The sequence below is a fragment of the Bos mutus genome, chromosome 7 (assembly GCF_027580195.1).
Source record: "Bos mutus isolate GX-2022 chromosome 7, NWIPB_WYAK_1.1, whole genome shotgun sequence".
NCBI classification, from domain to species: domain Eukaryota; kingdom Metazoa; phylum Chordata; class Mammalia; order Artiodactyla; family Bovidae; genus Bos; species Bos mutus.
The window spans coordinates 51,150,813-51,170,847 of NC_091623.1; the positions used below are offsets into that span (position 1 = coordinate 51,150,813).

Genomic DNA, 20,035 nt, shown 5'->3' on the forward strand with positions numbered 1-20,035 from the left:
GACTGTACGATATGTAGATGCCCAGAGATCCACATTGTTGGGAGTTACTGGCCCCTACCACCAGGAGACCTCTCAGGAGCTAGACTTCTCTGAAGCAGCTGATAACTACTTTCTGCAAATCTTTATGTTCATGCATTCATTTAAATAAATATTTATTGAACACCTACTGTGTGCTAGACCCCATGGGAGGTGCAAAGATTATAGCAATGCATAAGCTAAACAAAAACCCTTGCACTGTGGAATTGGCATTCCAGTAGTGGAGAGAGACAATAAACAAAATAAATCAAGTAAGAAACTTCCCTGGTGGTCCAGTGGCTAAGATTCTTCATTCCCAGTGAAGGGAGCCCAGGTTTGATTCCTGGTCAGGGGACTATATCCCACTTGCAGCAATTAAGAGTTTGCATGCTGCAACTGAATATCCCACATGCCACAACTTAAGACCTGGCACAGCCAAATAAATAAATATTTACTTATTCATTCATAAATAAATAAAGTAAATAAGCAGATTGCTCTGTATATTAGGCTTTCCTGATAGCTCAGTCGGTAAAGAATCCACTTGCAATGCAGGAGACCCCAGTTCAATTCCTGGGTCAGGAAGATCTGCTGGAGAAGGGATAGGCTACTCACTCCAGTATTGTTGGGCTTCCCTTGTGGCTCAGCTGTAAAGCGGGAGACTTGGGTTCCTTTTCATATATGCAAAAATGATATATTATAAAACCTTATTTCTGAATAAATCTATAATAGCTTGTTCAATAAGAATAAAATGAAAACTATAAAGAATGAGAAAGGCATCATGTCATAGTTTAAATATTATGTTTGGTGGTGTGTAAAATAATGGTGGCTTCCCTGGTGGTTCAGATGGTAAAGAATACACCTGCAATGCTAGAAACCTGGGTTCAATCCCTGGGTCAGGAAGATCCCCTGGAGAAGGGAATGGCAACCCACTCCAGTATTCTTGCCTGGAGAATTCTATGAACAGAGGAGCCTGGTGGGCTACAGTCCATGGGGTCACAAAGAGTCTGACATGACTTAGTGACCGAATGACAAAATAATGGTGCCCCTTAAAGTTGATAATGCTTTGGGTTTGCTTACATATAGAATGCATAGAGAGGGGAAATGTTAACTCCACCTTAGCGTAGGGAAGAGGGCAGAGTAGAGCTCTGGGGGATCTACTTTGGGAGTCAAGGAAGGATGTATTAAAAAAAATGCACACATGGAAGTTGTGTCCAAGGGCAGAGCAGTGGAGGAAAAAGGGAAATTCCAGATGGGGGTGACCACACGGAGGCTGGACCACGAACTTGTGTGCAGAGGGTGCCTAAGCAAAGTTGCTCAGGAAAGGTGGGCAGCCTGAGGGAGAAGACTGGGAAATGAGGCTGGAGAGGTGAACTGGGGCCAGACTGAGTGGGACTTATATGCCTATGATGCACATTTAGCCTGCAAAGTATCTGTGGGGCTGTGAGACAGGGTTGTGATGGGCTCAGATTCATGTTTCTGAAAGCTCTCTCAGCTGCAGGACAAAGAATGGGATGAAAGAACAACCATTCTGAAGACTGTTAAAGTTATTCCAGATCAGAGATGTCTGAGGGACAGAAAAATGGAGTAATTTTCCCGAAGTCACATAGCTAGTAACTGGCCAAGCCAAGATTTGAAACTAGACAGTCTGACTCTAGAACTACCACTCTGCAACAACATTGGTCTGACCATTAGGTGGCGCTGTCTGTCCTTCTTGATCAACTCTTGCCTCCGACTCTCTCTCCACCTCCAGAGGGCCACTAGGAGAAAGATCAAGAAGGCCCACCTCATGGCTGCTGGGCCAGTGAGACATTGAGAACCCAACAGTCTTACTGTGCAAGATTCACGGCCTTGTCGACCCCAAGTGAAAAAGTGAAAGTGTTAGTCACTCAGTCATGTCCAACTCTTTATCACTCCAGGGACTGCCACCAGCCAGGCTCCTCCATCCATGGGATTCTTCAGGCAAGAATACTGGAGTCAGTAGCCCTTCCCTTCTCCAGGGGATCTTCCTGACCCAGGGATCGAACCCAGGTCTCCTGCATTGCAGGCAGATTCTTTATTATCCGAGCCACCAGGGAAGTCAACCCCAAGAGCTGGCTAATTCCACCAAGCTCCAACCACCCAAGGAAGTCCCTCTTCATCTTCTCTCATTCACACACTAGTCTCCAACTCTCTCTAGAGTTAATGTTGACTGTACTTGGTGTCTCCACTTCTTCACCTTCCATTTTTTCCTCAATCTACTCCATTCTGGCCTCCATCATCACCTCCATCACCATGATGTCTGCCACCAACCTCCACTGTTATCAGTACCATCACCATCACAACCACCACCTTTACTGAAATGAAGCAGGACCCCATGGTCCTTACCCTCCCCCCAACATGTCCTCTCCCTGCCTTTTGTCTGTGATAAACTTTAGTCAAAGAATATGTTTAATTAGAGAAGTGAGAAATGTGGAAACAAAGGAAAACAGTCAAAGGAGGCTAAATAATAATAATGTAGTCATTAAGTACAGTCAATGACCTTTTGTTCTTTCTCAAGGGCTGTAGATAATATTCTGAGCAATATCCTGTGAGTGATATCAGTGTCTTATAGATACTGAAACACAAGGTGGAGAAGTTAACTACATGATGACCAGACTGTACCCAGGACTTCAGCTGCCACAATTCTGAGAACTGACTGCAAAGTACCCTGGAACTGAAGATAACTATATCTAAAACAACCAAGATGATGCTGGTCAGACCAATTGATGACCAATTTAAAGATAACTGTTAGAGATTACTATGCTGTTTCTGCATGAAGCCCCCGCCACCACCCCCCACCACCCCTGGACACTATAATGCTCTCACTCCCTGCTTCTCAGCATGGGTGGGACAGGCCTTTGGAGAGATGTCGGCCATCCTCCCCCCAGCCCAAGTGGCCAGCATCTGAAATAAAGCAAACTTCCCTTTCCACCAACCTGGCCTGTTTATTGGCTTTTGAGCAGCGAGCAGCCGGACCCACACACTCCTTTCAGTAACATTATCACCACCAGCACCAACAATACAACTGTCCCCGCTGCCACCATCACCTCCGCCACCACCTGTACTATCTTTCTCCACCAGTATCCTCGTCACCACTATCATCCTCACCATCGGAGCTGCTCTTCCCAAGAATAGAACAGCCTCCTTACTGTTCTGTGCTGTGAATGCTTTCAGTCAATTCAATTTGGTCTCTTTCTTTGGTCCTCCATGAAACTGTACTCTACTCATCTCTCCCCATCTATCTGGCCATTCTTGCCCTGTTTTCTCTATTAACAGCTCCTCCACTCCCTGATTTTTGGGGAGAGGGGGCTGTGGCTGAGCTGGATCTTCATCACTGCTTGCAGACTTTCTCTAGTTGCAGAGAGCAGTGGCTATTCTTCATTTCAGCACCCAGGGTTCTCACTGCGGTGGCTTTTCTTGTTATGGAGCACAGCCTCCAGAGCACAAGGGCTTCAGTACTTAAAACACATTGCCTTAGTTGCTCTACAGCATGTGGGATCCTCCCCGGCCAGAGATTGAACCTGGGTCCCCCGCTTTGGCAGGCAGATTCTTAACCACTGAACCACCTGGGAAGTCCCTTCACTCCTTGATTTTTAAAATGCTCAGGACTCTATTCTCAGTCTACAGTCACTCTCTCAATGATTTAATCTATTATCATGGCTATAATTGGGCTTCCCTGGTGGCTCAGTCAATAAAGAATCTGCCTGCAATGTGGGAGACCTGGGTTCAATCCCTGGGTTGGGAAGATCCCCTGGAGGAGAGCCTGGCAAACCACTTCAATATTCTTGCCTGGAGAATCCATGGACAGAGGAGCCTGGAGGGCTACAGTCCATAAGGTGGCAAAGAGTCCAACACAACTGAGCGACTAACACTTTCACTTTCATGGTTATAATTACTATCTATTGGCCAGGAGTGGAAGGGGAAAACTCTCCATTTTGTGATCTAGACTACATATACAATGTATATTGAAATCACAACACCTCAAAATCAACTTATCCAAAGCTCAATTCTACCTCTCCCCCCAAACCTGCTTTTCCTCAAATGTATCCTTTCTCTATAGTTCTATATAGAAATTATTGTGCTAATTTTGTTCACTGCTATATCCCTAGAAAGTAGCACAGATCCTGACATTCAATAATATTCATCTTAGGCATTTCCTTGGTGGTCCAGTGGCTAAGACTCCACTCTCTCCCTGCAGGGAGCCAGGGAGCCAGGGTTCAATGCCTAATCAGGGAACTAGATTCTCCAGGCCCCAACTAAAGATCCAAGACCCAGCGCAGACAAACAAATAAAAAATAATAAAAATATTCATCTTAATAAACATTTGCTGAGAGAGGGAATGATTCCCAAATCCTACATTGGTCTAGACAGCCCCAAAAGACCAAATAATTCATCACCTTCTACTATACTTTGAGACTCCAGCCAGATCTGATGAGTGCTGTCATCTGAGGGAGAAGGGGAATCCTCAGATTTGTAAAGAAAAAAAAAAAAAAAGACTCTTCCACCAGATTTCCCTCTGGCACAATTTCACGTCTGTCTAAGAAACTTCCTTCTTTAATTTTTTTTTATGGATCTCTGTGATCAACTAATTTTAGTTTTTCTTTATAAGGATACATCTTTGTTTAACCTTCATTCCTCAATGATATTTTCACCAGATATAAAATTCTGAGTTGACAGTCTCTTCTTTCATCATTTAAAAATACTGTTCTACTCTGTTGTGTGTTATGTCGCAGCCTGGATGGAAGGGGAGGCTGAGAGGAAATGGATACATGTACATGTATTGCTGAGTCCATTTGCTGTCCACATGAAAGTATCACAACACTGTTAATCAGCTATACTCCAATATAAAGTTTTTTTAAATAATTAAAAAATTTAAAAATGACTCTTCCAAATCAGTATTATGAAAATGACTATACTACCCAATCTACAGATTCAGTTTCTATAAAATTACCGAAGACATTTTTCACAAAACTAGAACAAAAAATTTTACAATTTGTATTGAAACCCAAAAGATGCCAAATAGCTAAAGTAATCTTGAGAAAGAAGAATGTAGCTGGAAGAATCAACCTTCCTGACTTAAGACTATACTGCAAAGCTACAGTAATCAAGACAGTACAGTACTGGCACAAAAATAGAAATATAGATCAGTGGAACAAGACAGAAAGCACAAAGATAAACCCACACACCTTTGGGCACCTTATCTTTGACAAAGGAGAAAAGAATATACAATGGAGAAAAGACAGCCTCTTCAGTAAGTGGTGCTGGGAAATCTGGACAGCTACATGTAAAAAAATGAAATTAGAACACTTCCTAACATCATGTTTATAGATAAGTTCAAATGGATTAAAGACCTAAACATAAGACCAGAAACTCTAAAAATTCTTAGAGGAAAACATAGGTAGAACATTTTGGACATAAATCACAGTAAGATCCTCTTTGACCTACTTCCTGGGTCATTTGTTTTAATGGAAGTAAAAACAAAAATAGACAAATGAGACCTAATTAAGCTTAAAAGCTTTCACGGTGCAAAAGGAAACTAAAACAAGATGAAAAGACAGCCCTCAGAATGGAAGAAAACAACTGCAAACTAAGTAACTGACAAAGGATTCATCTCCAAAATATACAAGCAGTTCATGCAGCTCAGTATCAGAAAAACAAAGACCCAATCAAAAAATGGGCAGAACACCTAAACAGACATTTCTCCAAAGAAAACATACAGATGGCTAGTAAATATAAGAAGAGATGCTAAACATCAGTGATTGTTAGAGAAATGCAAATTAAAACTACAATGAAGTAACGTGACACAGCAGTCAGAACAGCCACCATCTGCAAACGGAACGGACAATGACTAGTGGTGTGTCTAGGCCTCCTGGGGCCAGGTTGACCACAGCAAGGAAAGCACCACAAGGCCCACCAGAAATCTACAGGGATACAGCGTTCCCATCCCTGCAGTCCACTGCCAGGCATGTAGAAAGCAGAAAATACCGAGACTTCGTAAGGGCTGACTACCTCAGATTTGCTGCACTCGTGGGTTTCATGTGGATCACAACTTCTGGATAAAAAGACTGCAGATACTAAGTGTCAATGTGAAACTAGAAATCAGCTCTATTGAATTCCTATCAGAAATCTTGCAGAAAGTATGCCATTTGGGTTCTGATCTGCTATAAAAGATGAAGATTTAAGTGACCGTAATTAACCTGTCCTGTGCCCCATCCATAAGAAATTCTCTGTAGTAGGTTGTGGCTGGATTAGTGTGTCCTGGAACATTCCACTCTCAAAAGAACTGATGTGCTTGGATAATCTGTGGAGGGTTCCGACTTATAATTTAAACTTTGAGTTGTATCCTGAGGTAACCACAAATTGAATTCAACCAAACTGGGGTCATCAAGTGGCAAAAGGCATAGGAGGGAATAATCTTATTTCTTTTAGTAATATTTTATTTGGGTAGTGCTTCTTCTGTGTTCCATATTAAAGTGTTTTGTTTTTGTGTGTTTTTTTTTTGTTTGTCTGTTTGTTTTGGCTGTCACTTGGAATAGTTCTTTGACAGAGCATATCGCTTAGCTAAATAACCTGAAGTATGCATTGGAATTATGAAATGTCTCATGAATTTGCAGATCCCTAGAGAGGAAGTGGCAGCCCACTCCAGTGTTCTCGCCTGGAGAACCCCAGGGACGGCAGAGCCTGGTGGGCTGCTGTCTATGGGGTTGCACAGAGTCGGACACGACTGAAGCGACATAGCAGCAGCAGCAGCAGCAGCAGCAGCAGAGAGGAACCAAATGGCTTTAACATAAAGGGCAGTAAATGAAGGGGGCTCTAGTTCAGGTGCTGCTAAAGCTCCCCTAATCAGGTCTAAACTGCATAGTAAACTGGTGCAAAGAGTTTGTATAGCTTCTGCTCAGGCCAAAGGAACACACTGACCTGTGTTCAAATTCAAAACAGTGAGAGCAGAACCTCAACTTAAAACACACTTAAGTTTCACAGATCTTGAATGATCTTTGACAAGAATTCCGGATGCATTTATACCCAAACATTTACGGTATTAGGTATTCTGTAGATGCAGTGGTTGTCCCAGACTAGCTTTGTTATCAACTTTCTGGGGTGTCTTTACATAGTTCATTTGGAGAATCAGGGGTGAAAGGCAGGTGATGTAGCACTTCTGTCTTTAATAATTACAGCTTCAACTATCCAGTAATTTTTAGTCCTGAAAAGGGACACCAGGACACCGCCCAGGATTACTGAAAAGTCTTTCTATCTGGTAATTTCCTGGTTTCGTACCTTCAGTTCAGTAGAAACATTTCAAACTGGCATGTGACCACTTGATGCAGAGTCTGGGTTTCTCTAAAGAAACCCTTTGCTAAATGTAGGAGTTGCCAACTGGCTACTAGCAAGCATGAAGCAGATGGGTGAGTAAAACTATCCTGATGTGGGAGTATCTCCCTCTAGGAGTCGAGTCTTGATAAAAGTGTCAATGCAGGAATCCTACTCCTGGGAGGCTTACGGAATCACCTGATGGGACCTGCAAACTGTATCTGAGCAACAATGTTGGGGTTATTTGAGGTGGCGGGCAGATGTCTACGTTCTGATGTGCTTGGGTGAGTAGAGCGTGTCAAGCCAAGGAGAAGTCAGATGATTGAGAAACAAAGGATTCTTGGTTAATCTAAAGACTTAATTTGGAAACCAGAACTCTTTTAACAAATAATCTCTTGGATCTTGAGCCACATATTTCCCCTGAAAAGTGCATTTCTTTTCCAGCAAAATTTTGTCAGGGATTATTTCATTAAAGAACTGAGATGAATATGTTATTTAATGGCATAAAAATCTGAAGACCTGCAGGAGACTTAAAAATTCCAACCCTTGTTATAACTTTTTTAAAGAGTGTAGAATTATCAAAATGCATACGAATCAAGTTTCAAGGTGCTGTATGATGGGTGGATGAGGCTGTCCATTGTACTATTTCTTTGAATTCTTAGGCATGGTTTGGCAGTGCAAATTCTGTCATTAACAAATTCAATAAAAAGTAAATAAATGGAAACATCTGCAAACAATTAGTGCTGGAGAGGGTGTAGAAAAAAAAGAAAACCCTCTTGCACTATTGGTGGGATTGCATATTGATACAACCACTATCAAGAACATGGTGATGTTCTTGGAGATTCCTTAAAAATCTAGGAATAAAAATACCATATGACCCAGCAATCCCACTATTGGGTATATACCCTGAGTTAACCATAATTCAAAAAGACGCATGTACCCCAATGCTCATCGCAGCACTACTTACAATGCAACCTAGTTGTCCATCAACAGATGAATGGACAAAGAATTTGTGATACATATATACAATGAAATATTACTCGACCATAAAAGGAACAAATCTGAGTCAGTTAAACTGAAGTAGATGAACCTAGAGCCTATTATACAGAATGAAGTAAGTCAGAAATAGAACAACAAATATGGTATATTAATGTGCATACATATATATATATGAAATCTAGAAAAATGGTACTGATGAACCTATTTGCAGGGCAGGAGTAAAGATACAGAGAGAGAACAGAGTTGTGGATACAACGGGGGAAGAAGAGGTGGGACAAACTGAGAGAGTAGCGTGCAAACATACACACTACCATATGTAAAACAGATAGCCAGTGGGGAGTTACTATGTAACACAGGGACCTCAACCTGGTGCTTTGTGATGACCTAGAGGTGTGGGACCACTCCAGTACTCTTGCCTGGAAAATCCCATGGACGGAGGAGACTGGTAGGCTGCAGTCCATGGGGTGACTAAGAGTAGGACACAACTGAGCAGCTTCACTTTCACTTTTCACCTTCATGCATTGGAGAAGGAAATGGCAACCCACTCCAGTGTTCTTGCCTGGAGAATCCCAGGGACGGGGGAGCCTGGTGGGCTGCTGTCTATGAGGTCGCACAGAGTAGGACACAACTGAAGCAACTTAGCAGCAGCAGCAACAGAAGGGTGGGATCGGGGGATGGGAGGGAAGTTTAACAGGGAGGAGATATATGTATACTTATGGCTGATTTCACATTGCTATACAGCAGAAACCAAGACAACACTGTAAAGCAATTCCTCCAACTTAAAAAAAAAAAAAAAAAGAAATACACTTTAGCTGCATTAAGCTAGGAAAAAATGACTCAGAAACTTCAGATAACAATAGAGACACTCTAAATTCTGGTTTATCCAGCTCAAAACCACAGGGTTATTTAAAGTTTATTTTGACACCAAAGTCACTTCCTGCTCCTCAGATGATGCTCTGTAACTAAAGGGCATTCCTTTCCTAGGGTCAGTTGATTCTGTAATCCCAAAGATGATTAACAATAGCTAGGAAAAACTACTACACAGAGAGCATATGAAAATGTATATAAAGGTGAAGAAAAGGAATATAAAATAAACAGATGAAAAGCAGAACCATGAGTCTGATGGTGAAAGACAGAAGAAGTTCACTTTTCTGATAGTGGTTTCCTAAGTCAGCTGACATGAAATATGTGTCAAGACTCATGAAATTTCCTTGAAATAGGAAAAGTATCGAGAGCCCAGTAGGGAACTTCGAGAGCCGTGGTGAGGGTTACCTGCACGCAGGAATGCGAGGGTCATCGCTTCTTCCAGGTATATGTAACCTTGACAATGACCGTACCTTAACCTGCCCCATATCAGGGGCTCTTTAGTAGAATAATTAGTTGTCTTTTCCTTCTCCTTTATCTTCTGTTCTCTTTGAACACTCTTCTTTCCCCCTTAGATTATGGTTTTCTTCTTCACCACCCTATTCAAACTGTACTCTCAAATATCCCTAAAATTTTCCTTATGGTCCAGTCCAGTGAATTGCTCATCTTCCTCTTCATGGGTCTTACTTTCTAACTGATATCCTCTCCTCCTTCATAAGTTAAATAAACAGGTGACAATATACAGCCTTGACATGCTGCTTTCCTAATTTGGAACCAGTCCCTTGTTCCATGTCCAGTTCTAACTGTTGCTTCCTGACCTGCATAGAGGTTTCTCAGGAGGCAGGTAAGGTGGTCTAGTATTTCCATCTCTTTAAGAATTTTCCACAGTTTTTTGTGATCCACACAGTCAAAGGCTTTAGTATAGTCAATGAAGCAGAAGTAGATGCTTTTCTGGAATTCTCTTGCTTTCTCTATGATCCAGTGAATTCTGGCAATTTGATCCTTGGTTCCTCTGCTTTTTCTAAATCCAGCTTGTACATCTGGAAGTTCTCTGTTCCCATACTATTGAAATCTAGTTTGAAGGATTCAACGTGACCTTACTAGCATGTGAAATGAGTGCAATTGTGCAGTAGTTTGAACATTCTTTGGCATTGCCTTTCTTTGGGATTGAAAGAAAACTGACCTCTTCCAGTCCTGTGGCCACTGCTGAGTTTTCCAAATTTGCTGGCATATTGAGTGCAGCATTTTCACAGCATCATCTTTCAGGATTTGAAATAGCTCAACTGGAATTCCATCACCTCCACTAGCTTTGTTCGTAGTGATGCATTCTAAGGTCCACTTGACTTCACACTCTAGGATGTCTGGCTCTAGGTGAGTGATCACACCATTGTGGTTATCCTGGTCATTTAAAATCTTTTTGTGTGTAGTTCTTTTGTGTATTCTTGCCACCTCTTCTTAATATCTTCTGCTTCTGTTAGGTCCATACCATTTTTGTCCTTTATTGTGCCCATCTTTGTATGAAATGTTCCCTTGGTATCTCTAATTTTCTTGAAGAGATCTCTAGTCTTTCCCATTCTATTGTTTTCCTCTATTTCTTTGCACTGACCACTGAGGAAGGCTTTCTTATCTCTCCCTGCTATTCTTTGGAACTCTGCATTCAAATGGGTATATCTTTCCTTTTCTCCTTTGCCTTTTGCTTCTCTTCTTTTCTCAGCTATTTGTAATGCCTCTCCAGACAGCCATTTTGTCTTTTTGCATCTTTTTCTTGGAGATGGTTTTGATCACCACCCCCTGTACAATGTCACGAACCTCCATCCATAGTTCTTCAGGCACTCTATCAGATCTAATCCCGTGAATCTATTTGTCACTTGCACTGTATAATTGTAAGGGATTTGATTTAGGTCATATCTGAAAGGCCTAGTAGTTTTCCTTACTTTCTTCAATTTAAGTCTGAATTTGGCAACAAGAAGTTCATGATCTGAGCCACAGTCAGCTCCTGGTCTTGTTTTTGCTGACTGTATAGAGCTTCTCCACCTTTGGCTGCAAAGAAAATAATCAATTTGATTTCGGTATTGACCATCTGGTGATGTTCATGTATAGAGTTGTCTCTTGTATTGCTGGAAAATGGTGTTTCCTATGACCAGTGCGTTCTCTTGGCAAAACTCTGTTAGCCTTTGCCCTGCTTCATTTTGTACTCCAAGGTCAAACTTGCCTGTTACTCCAGGTATCTCTTGACTTCCTACTTTTGGAGAACTCTGGAGGATGGTGAAGGACAAGAAAGCCTGGCATGCTGCAGTCCATGGGGTCACAAAGAGTCGGACACAACTGAGCAACTGAACAACAATAGCCTCCTTGATAGGGCATTCCAGGTGGTTCATTGGAAAGAATCCTCCTGCCAATGCAGGATACCCAAGTTCAGTCCCTGGGTCAGGAAGATTCCCTGGAGCAGGAAATGACAACCCACTCCAGTATTCTTGTCTGGGAATTCCCATGGACAGAGGAGCCTGGCAGGCTATAGTCCATGAGGTTGCAAAAGAGTTGGACGTGACTTAGCAACTAAACAACAACAACCACCACCTCCGTGATAATTTCTGTGACCCAGCACTGCCCTGACATTTCCTCTGCCTCTCCTGGTATTCTTTTTCCCTCCTCCTTTTCCCTTTTCCTGAATATTAACAATAATAACCAACATTTTCAAGTACTCACTATGTACCCATTAACCCCCCTAATGGGCTTATTAGGTGAATACTAATATTATTTCCATCGTGTGGATAAGAAAACTGGAGCACAGAGAGGTTATGGTAATTGTCCAATGTCACACAGCTTGTAAATGACAGAACTAGGTTTTGAACCCAAGCCACCTCACTCCAGATTTTTGTTATTATGCCTTTGGTTGTTTTTTTTCTCTCTCTCGTTTTCTACTCCTTCTCTCTAGAGGTATCTCAATACTCCTTGACTTCACCTCTGCAGATGGTTCTCCAACTTCAAATAAAAATATCAATAGCTGCAATATCAGCCCAAACTAACATATATTTGAGCACCTACTTTAGGCTGGTATCAGGCTACCATTGTTCTATATTCATTATCAGACAGGACCTCCATATTATACATACAAAGTGGCACCACGGGGAGGTTGCTCAAAATCTCAGTTATTTAGTTGCGGAGGCAGGTAACAGACCATAGAGTCTATCAAAATAGTATAATATTAATATAAGCCACTTGAAGGGAAATGTCAGGCCTCCTTACCCTTGCAGCCCCTTCTGCACCATCTTCCATGTAAGAGGTATCTGGTATATATCTGTGGAGTCAAATTTAAGTGAAAGAGTGTGCAGTTTTTTATATATCAATTATGCCTGCATGCATGCTTCCTAAGTTGTTTCAGTCACGTCCGACTCTTGGCGGCCCCATGGACTGTAGCCAGCGAACCTCCTCTGTTCATGGCATTCTCCAGACAAGAATACTAGAGTGGGTTGCCATTTCCTCCTCCAGGCGCTCATCCCAATCCACATATCAAACTCGAGTCTCCTAAGGCTCTTGTATTTCAGAAGGATCCTTTACCACTAGCACCACCTGGGAAGCCCATCAATTATGCCTAGAAAAGTTTAAAAGTTATTTTAATGAGAGAAGTTCAAACAAGGTGTTTCCTGCTTTGCAGCAACTGCAGGCAGAGTTCTGGAAACTCCTGAGATGGATCATTTGTGAATGTCAGTTATCCATGAACTCTCTGCCCTCATCCTTAGATGAAACAGGCAGGGTAATAGAATGAGCAGCAAGTGAAGAATTAAAATAGAATTCTGCATTTACAGTTACCAGGGGGAAGGATGGGGGGAATTGGGTAGTTGGGGAGTTTGGAATGGACATGTACACACTGTTATAACAGGGTCCTACTGTACAACACAGGAAACTCTGCTCAGTGTTATGTGGCAGCCTGGATGGGAGCGGAGTTTGGGGAGAATGGACACATGTATATGTTTGGCTGAGTCCCTTTGCTGTCCACCTGAAACTGTCACAATGTTGTTAATCAACTCTGCTCCTATATAAAATAAAAAGGTCAGAAATAGAAATCTATTGCAAATAAAATGGCAATGGAGGCAGCTAGCCTTTATGGAGTGATTTCAGCCAAACATTGAGCTTTACACATTCCCTCATTTATGTCCTCACCCCAAGCCCAGGAGACAGGCAACACTGTCACCCTGTTCCATATATGGAATCTTAGAGAAGTTAAACAACTTGCTCAAATTTGCACAACTGGTGTCAGAAGTACTTGACCCCTAGGGGACCTGTTTCTTCATGAACAGAAAGAGTCAGCTGAAGATTTCTTAAGTCTCCTAGAATTCTGGGATTCTGACATGCTAACAGCTCTTTGAGAACTCTAAGTCTCGTGGGCATATTATTGAGCATAGGATTGCGGGCGGGGCTGAAAGGAGACCCTTGAAGACTAGTCTTGAGGAAACTTGATGGTGCCCAGACTGCCTGCGTTTGAGGAACCAGGAAATACTGTCCAGCCACGTGTTTGACTAGCTGCCTCTGCAAGCTATAGTCACCACCGGGGCAGATGTGACGTTAGTGTTGTTGTTGTTGTTGTGAATGGGAGCTACTCTCTAGTTACAGCGCACAGGCTTCTCACTGCTGGTGGCTTCTCTTGTGGCAGAGCACAGGCTCTAGGCACGCGAGCTTCAGTAGCTGCGGCTCACGGGCTCCAGAGCATGAGTTCCTAGTTGTGGTGCATGGGCTTCGTTGCTCTGCGGCATGTGGGATCTTCCCAGACCAGGGATCGAACCTGTGTCCCCAGCATTGGCAGGCAGATTCTTAACCACTGAACCACCAAGGAAGTCCTAAAACGTTCATTATGTTCTTTGGTGGAAATGTTTTTCTTTTCTTCTTTCTTTTTTTTAAGAATGATTAACATGAGATCTATCCTTTTAGCATATTTTAAATATGTTATTCTGTGTACCACACTGAATTTTAAAATGTACAAAACTGGGAATGTTATGTTTTACAGCATATCTCTAGAACGTGTTCATCTTGTATAGCAAAAGCAGTGTACCTATAGAAAAACAATTCCCTGATAACCACCTTTATATCATCTGCTTCTGTGAATTTGACTACTTCAGATACTTCATATAAGTGAAATCACACAGTATGTATTATGCTTAATTTCACTTAGCATGATATCCTCTAGGTTCATCTATGTTGTGGCAAATGGCAGGACTGCCTTATTTTTAAGGTTGAATAACATTCCAGTGTGTGCATATCATGTCTGTGTATATATATGCGTGTTTGTGTGTGTGTTTACCATCTTTTATCCATTAATCTGCAGGACCCACTTTCTTAGGGGATAATTAAAGTTGCCAATAAAGTTACTAGTCACTGGACCTGAATTTTTTTATTATTATTATTTAAAAATTTTTTAAGTGAACCATTTTTAAAGTCTTTATTGAATTTGTTGCAATATTGCTGCTGCTTTATTTTTTTGTTTTCTTGGTCATGAGGCGTATGGGATCCTAGCTCCACAACCAAGGATCAAACCTACACCTCCTGCATCGGAAAGTGAAGTCTTAACTTTTAGACCACCAGGGAAGTCCTGGGACTTGAATTTTAGCAAGTGCACACTAGAAGAGCCACACTGGTTGTTCATATTGAAATGTCTCCACATCATTTATAAATAATCATGTCCCCAGACCAACTCCCAGGACACTCTTATCAGCCCAGAACATACCCTGCTGCTGCTGCTAAGTCTCTTCAGTCATGTTCGACTCTGTGCGACCCCATAGACGGCAGCCCACCAGGCTCCCCCGTCCCTGGGATTCTCCAGGCAAGAACACTGGAGTGGGTTGCCATTTCCTTCTCCAGGGCATGAAAGTGAAAGTGAAGTCGCTCAGTCGTGCCCGACTCCCAGCGACCCCATGGACTGCAGCCTACCAGGCTCCTCCATCCATGGGATTTTCCAGGCAAGAGTACTGGAGTGGGGTGCCATTGTCCTCTCCGAACATGCCCTGGGAACCCATCAAATGCCTCATAGTTCAGCAGCTGAAAGATTGACACCTGCTGTCTCAGAGAGAGTCTCCAATATCCATTCTACTTGGTTGGTTTCTGAACCGTTGTTATTTTTGTTTAGTCACTAAGTCTTTGCAATCCCATGGACTGCAGCACATCAGGCTTCCCTGTCCATCACTGTCTCCCAGAGTTTGCTCAAACTCATGTCCATTGTGTCGGTAATACCATCCAGCCATCTCATCCTCTGTCATCCCCTTCTCCTCCTGCCCTCAATCTTTTTCAACATGAGGGTCTTTTCCAATGAGTCACCTCTTCCCACCAGATAGCCAGACTATGGGAGCTTCAGCTTCAGCATCAGTCCTTCCAATTCAGGGTTGATTTCTTTTAGGATTGACTGGTTTGATCTCCTTGAAATTCAAGGGACTCTCAAGAGTTTTCTCCAACACCACAATTCAAACGCATCAATTCTTCGGTGCTCAGCCTTCTTTATGATCCAATTCTCACATCCATACATGACTATGGGGAAAATCATAGCTTTGACTATACGGACCTTTGTCAGCAAAGTGATGTCTCTGCTTTTTAATATTCTGTCTAGGTTTGCCACAGCTTTTCTCCCAAGGAGCAAGCATTTTTTAATTTCATGGCTACAGTCACTGTCCACAGTGATTTTGGAGACTAAGAAAATAAAATCTGTCACTGTTTCTACTTTTCCCCCTTCTATTTGCCATGAAGTGATGGGACTGGATCCCATGATCTTAGTTTTTTGAATGTTGAGTTTTAAGCCAGTTTTTTCACTCTCCTCTTTTACCTTTATCAAAGGGGTTTTTAGTTCTTCTTTAATTTCTGCCATTAGAGTGGTATCATCTGCATATCTGAGGTTGATATTTCTCCTGGCAATCTTTATTCCAACTTGTGATTCATCCAGCCTGGCATTTTGCATGATGTACTCTGCATGTAAGTTAAATAAGCAGGTGACAATATAAAGCCTTGATGTATTCCCAGTTAAAAAAAAACAGTAAGTTTTTTTTTTTTTCATGTCCATTTCTAACTGCTGCTTCTTGACCTGCACACAGGTTTCTTAGGAGACAGGTAAGGTGGTCTGGTATTCCCATCCCTTTAAGAATTTTCCACAGTTCTTTGTGATCCACACAGTCCAGGGTTTTTGCATAGTCAATGAACCAGAAGTAGATGCTTTTCTAGAATTCCCTTGCTTTTTCTATGATCTAACAAATGTTGACAATTTGATCTCTGGTATCTCTACCTTTTCTATATCCAGCTTGTACATCTTGAAGTTCTTGGTTCACATACTACTGAAGCCCAGCTTGAAGGATTTTGAGTATTGCTTTGCTAGCATATGAAATGAGAGCAATTGAATGGTAGTTTGAACATTCTTTGGCATTGCCTTTGTTTGGTATTGAAATGAAAACTTACCTTTTCCAGTCATACCAGTTGTTAAATATATTGTACTTGCAAATGGAAAATTATTCTAGACATTAGTATATGATAAGAGAATGAAAAGGAGGTAACGGGAGAACTAATGACGAGAATGGTGTAAGATTTATTAAGAAAGGAAGAAAAAACCCGCCTAGCCATCCAGTTCCTTCAGGTCTTTGCAGAAGCAGGAACATGACTGATGACACCACCAGATGCTGGGAAGGTTTGGGGAAGAAAAAACTGCACTTTAGCAGCCACAGTAGAAGCAGACTTCACATAGAAGCAGCCTTTGTTTTCCAAACAGGCAGAAACAACACTTCCCTTTCAAGATACAGTTCTGGAATCTTGCCAATCCTCCATCAAAAGGAAGACTCTGGTTCTGGTCCACAGGAATCTGGGTGGGCATATGGCTTGCTTGTAACCAAGAGAATATGGTGGAATGGAGCTGCATGACTTTCTGGACTGAATCTTGAGAGGATATGAGCTCTCATGCTTAGAGCGCTGAAGCACCATGGGAGCTGCCCGACCAACGCTGCCACAATGGGAGGAAGCCCAACTATCCCAGGCCCTGAGATTACAAGAAGGGACAGCAATCCTCTGCCAGTTCCCAGCTGCTTCAACCCATTCACAGTCTAGCAGCAACTGCCTAAAAAACCTCAAGCTACAAACACTCAGCTGAGTCTTTCCCAGATTGCCAAATCACAGAAATCATGAGAGATAATAGAATAAATGTTGCCTTTTATATACATTCTTTGCTTAATATTCTTTGCCATTATGGTTTATCATAGGATATTTTTTTTAATTGGAGGACAGTTGCTTTACTGTCCTATTGTGTTAGTTTCTGCCATACAATAATGTGACTCAACTATGCAAGCATGCTAAGTTGCTTCAGTTATGTCCGACTCTTTGCAACCCTTGGACTATAGCCCTCCAGGTTCCTATGTCCATGAGATTCTCCAGGCAAGAATAATAGAGGGAATTTCAATGCCCTCCTCCAGGGGATCTTCCTGACCCAAAGATGGAACGCATGGCCCCTGCATTGCAGGCAGATTCTTTACCACTAAGCCATTGGAGAAGACCTGAATCAGCTATATGTATACATATATCCCTTCCCTCTTGAGCCTCCCTCTCAGTCCTTGCATTTGACCCTCCTAGGTCATCACGGAGCACCAGCTGAGCTCTCTGTGTACACAGCATCTTCCCACACGCTACCTATTTTACACATGGTAGTGTATATATATCAATGCTACTTTCTCAGTTTATCCTCCCTTTTCTTTCCCCTGCTGTGTCCACAAGTCCATTCTGTCAGTCAGCACCTCTATTCCTGCCCTGCAAACAGGTTCATCAGTACCATTTTTTAAGATTCCATATATATGTGTTAATATACAATATTTTTCTCTTTTTGTCTTACTTCACTCTGTATAACAGACTCTAGGTTCATCCACATCACTACAAAAGACCCAATTTCATTCCTTTTTATGGATGAGTAATATTCCATTGTATATATGTACCACAACTTCTTTATCCATTCATTTGTTGATGGACTTCTAGGTTACTTCCATGCCCTGGCTTTTGTAAACACTACTGCAATGAACATTGATGTACATGTGACTTTTTGAATTATGGTTTTGCTCAGGGTGGGGTTTCTGGGTCATACAGTAAATTTATTCCTAGTTTTCTAAGGAATCTCCCTACTGTTCTCCATACTGACTATATCCATTTACATTCCCACCAACAGTGCAAAAGTGTTCCCTTTCTCCACATCCTCTCCATCATTTAATGTTCATAGTTTTTTGATGATGAGAATGTTGTTTTTTAAAGAAATAATTATCATTATTCAGCAATCGATAACTGATACCCAGCCCTTGGGGAATATCCTGGAATCTTTCCTCAACCATTTCACGTGTCTCCCTTCTGTTTCACTGCTCCAGGACTCTGCTTTCTGCTAAGCCTTTCAGGAGTCGTGGCTCAGAAAACCAAAGGTGAGTGCTCAAAGTCTTACTTTTCCATAGCCAGAGACCACTGAGTGTGCATACCAATGATGCACCCGAGGCCACTCACATCTTCCATCAGGATAGAGAAAGGGGGCTGCTTCTGGGAACAGAACTGGGAGGCTCACTCCTGTAACTCTTTTTAATTCAACATTTCATCAAACTTAGGTATCTTTTTTTGGCTGCACTGGGTCTTCATTGCTGCCCAAGAGCTTTCTCAAGTCGTGGTGAGCAGGAGCTGCTCTCTAGTTGTGATGCGTGGGCTTCTCATTGTAGTGGCTTCTCTTGTTGCAGAGCACGAGCTTCAGCAGATGTGGCTCCTGAGCTCTAGGGTAGTTGTAGTACTTGGGCTTCGTTGCTCTGTAGCATGTGGAAGCTTCCCAGACCAGGGATCAAACCCGGGTCCCCTGCGTTGACAAGTGGATTCTTAACCACTAAACCACCAGGGAAGTCCTCAGTTACCTTTTTTATTTTACTACTATGTGCCCAAGGTAGAAGTAGAACAGTGAATCAAACACACAAGTCTCATGAAGTGAACATTCTGGTGGGGAGAGACAGAGCATGATAATAATCATTTCATCCCATTCATAAGCAAGTCAACAAAAAATGAGCAAGGTCGTTTCGGGTTAACTTTAATCCCTAGGCCGACTCCCTAGATTCTGAGTCACCAAGTCTAGGGTGGGGCCTGAGATTCTGCATTTCTAGCCAAAAGACAGAGGATGCATTCTGAGCAAAGACTCTGCATGTTGTCCTCTGTCATATTCCCAGCCTCCACTCCCCATGAACCCTGGCAAGCTCCCAGATTTCTCCACTAGACCTACAGCTTCCTCAGCTCCATTATTCCCATTCATTTTCTTTTTTTAAGATCTTTTTCTTTTTTAAAAATAATTATTGTATTCATTTTTGGCTGTGCTGGGTCTTTGTTGCTGCACACGCTTTTCTCTAGTTACGGCCAGTGGGGATTACTGTCAAGTTGTAGGTACGCGGGCTTCTCGTTGCAGTGGCTTCTCTTGTTGCAGAGCACGGGCTCTAAGTCCTTCAGTAGTTGTGGCTCACAGGCTCTAGGGCCCAGGCTCAGTAGTTGTGTCACAGGACTTAGTCGCTCCTCAGCATATGGGATCTTCCCAGACCAGGGATTGAACCGGTATCTCCTGCATTGACAGGTGGATTCTTTACCACTGAGCCACTAGGAAAGCCCCCTCCACTCATTTTCAATGGGCCACAAATAAGATCCTTAGCCATCTCCATCTAAATGAAGTTATACATAGCGTTACAAACATAACTTATCAGAATATACCTTCTGTGGTACCCTACAAATTCAAATTTTTGTAATCACAGCTGACACCGGTCATGTGCCAGGCACTGCCCAAAACATTTTATATGGATTAATCCCCACAATAACCCATTTT

At 42.3% G+C, this 20,035-nt stretch overlaps 1 protein-coding gene across 2 annotated transcripts in view; it reads left to right on the forward strand.

The window, feature by feature from the left end:
- Window positions 1-9,457: 9,457 nt before the first annotated feature.
- ADGRE3 (adhesion G protein-coupled receptor E3) overlaps window positions 9,458-20,035 on the forward strand; it is a 62,134-nt gene continuing 51,556 nt past the window's right edge. Inside the window, exons 1-2 of one of the 2 annotated variants that reach the window (XM_070374808.1) lie at window positions 9,458-9,649; window positions 18,567-18,617. In XM_070374808.1, the coding sequence (XP_070230909.1) occupies window positions 9,625-9,649; window positions 18,567-18,617 (76 nt within the window). In that variant the 5' untranslated portion in view covers window positions 9,458-9,624. The remainder of the gene's footprint in view (window positions 9,650-18,566; window positions 18,618-20,035) is intronic. The other variant, XM_070374807.1, reaches the window with a different exon arrangement.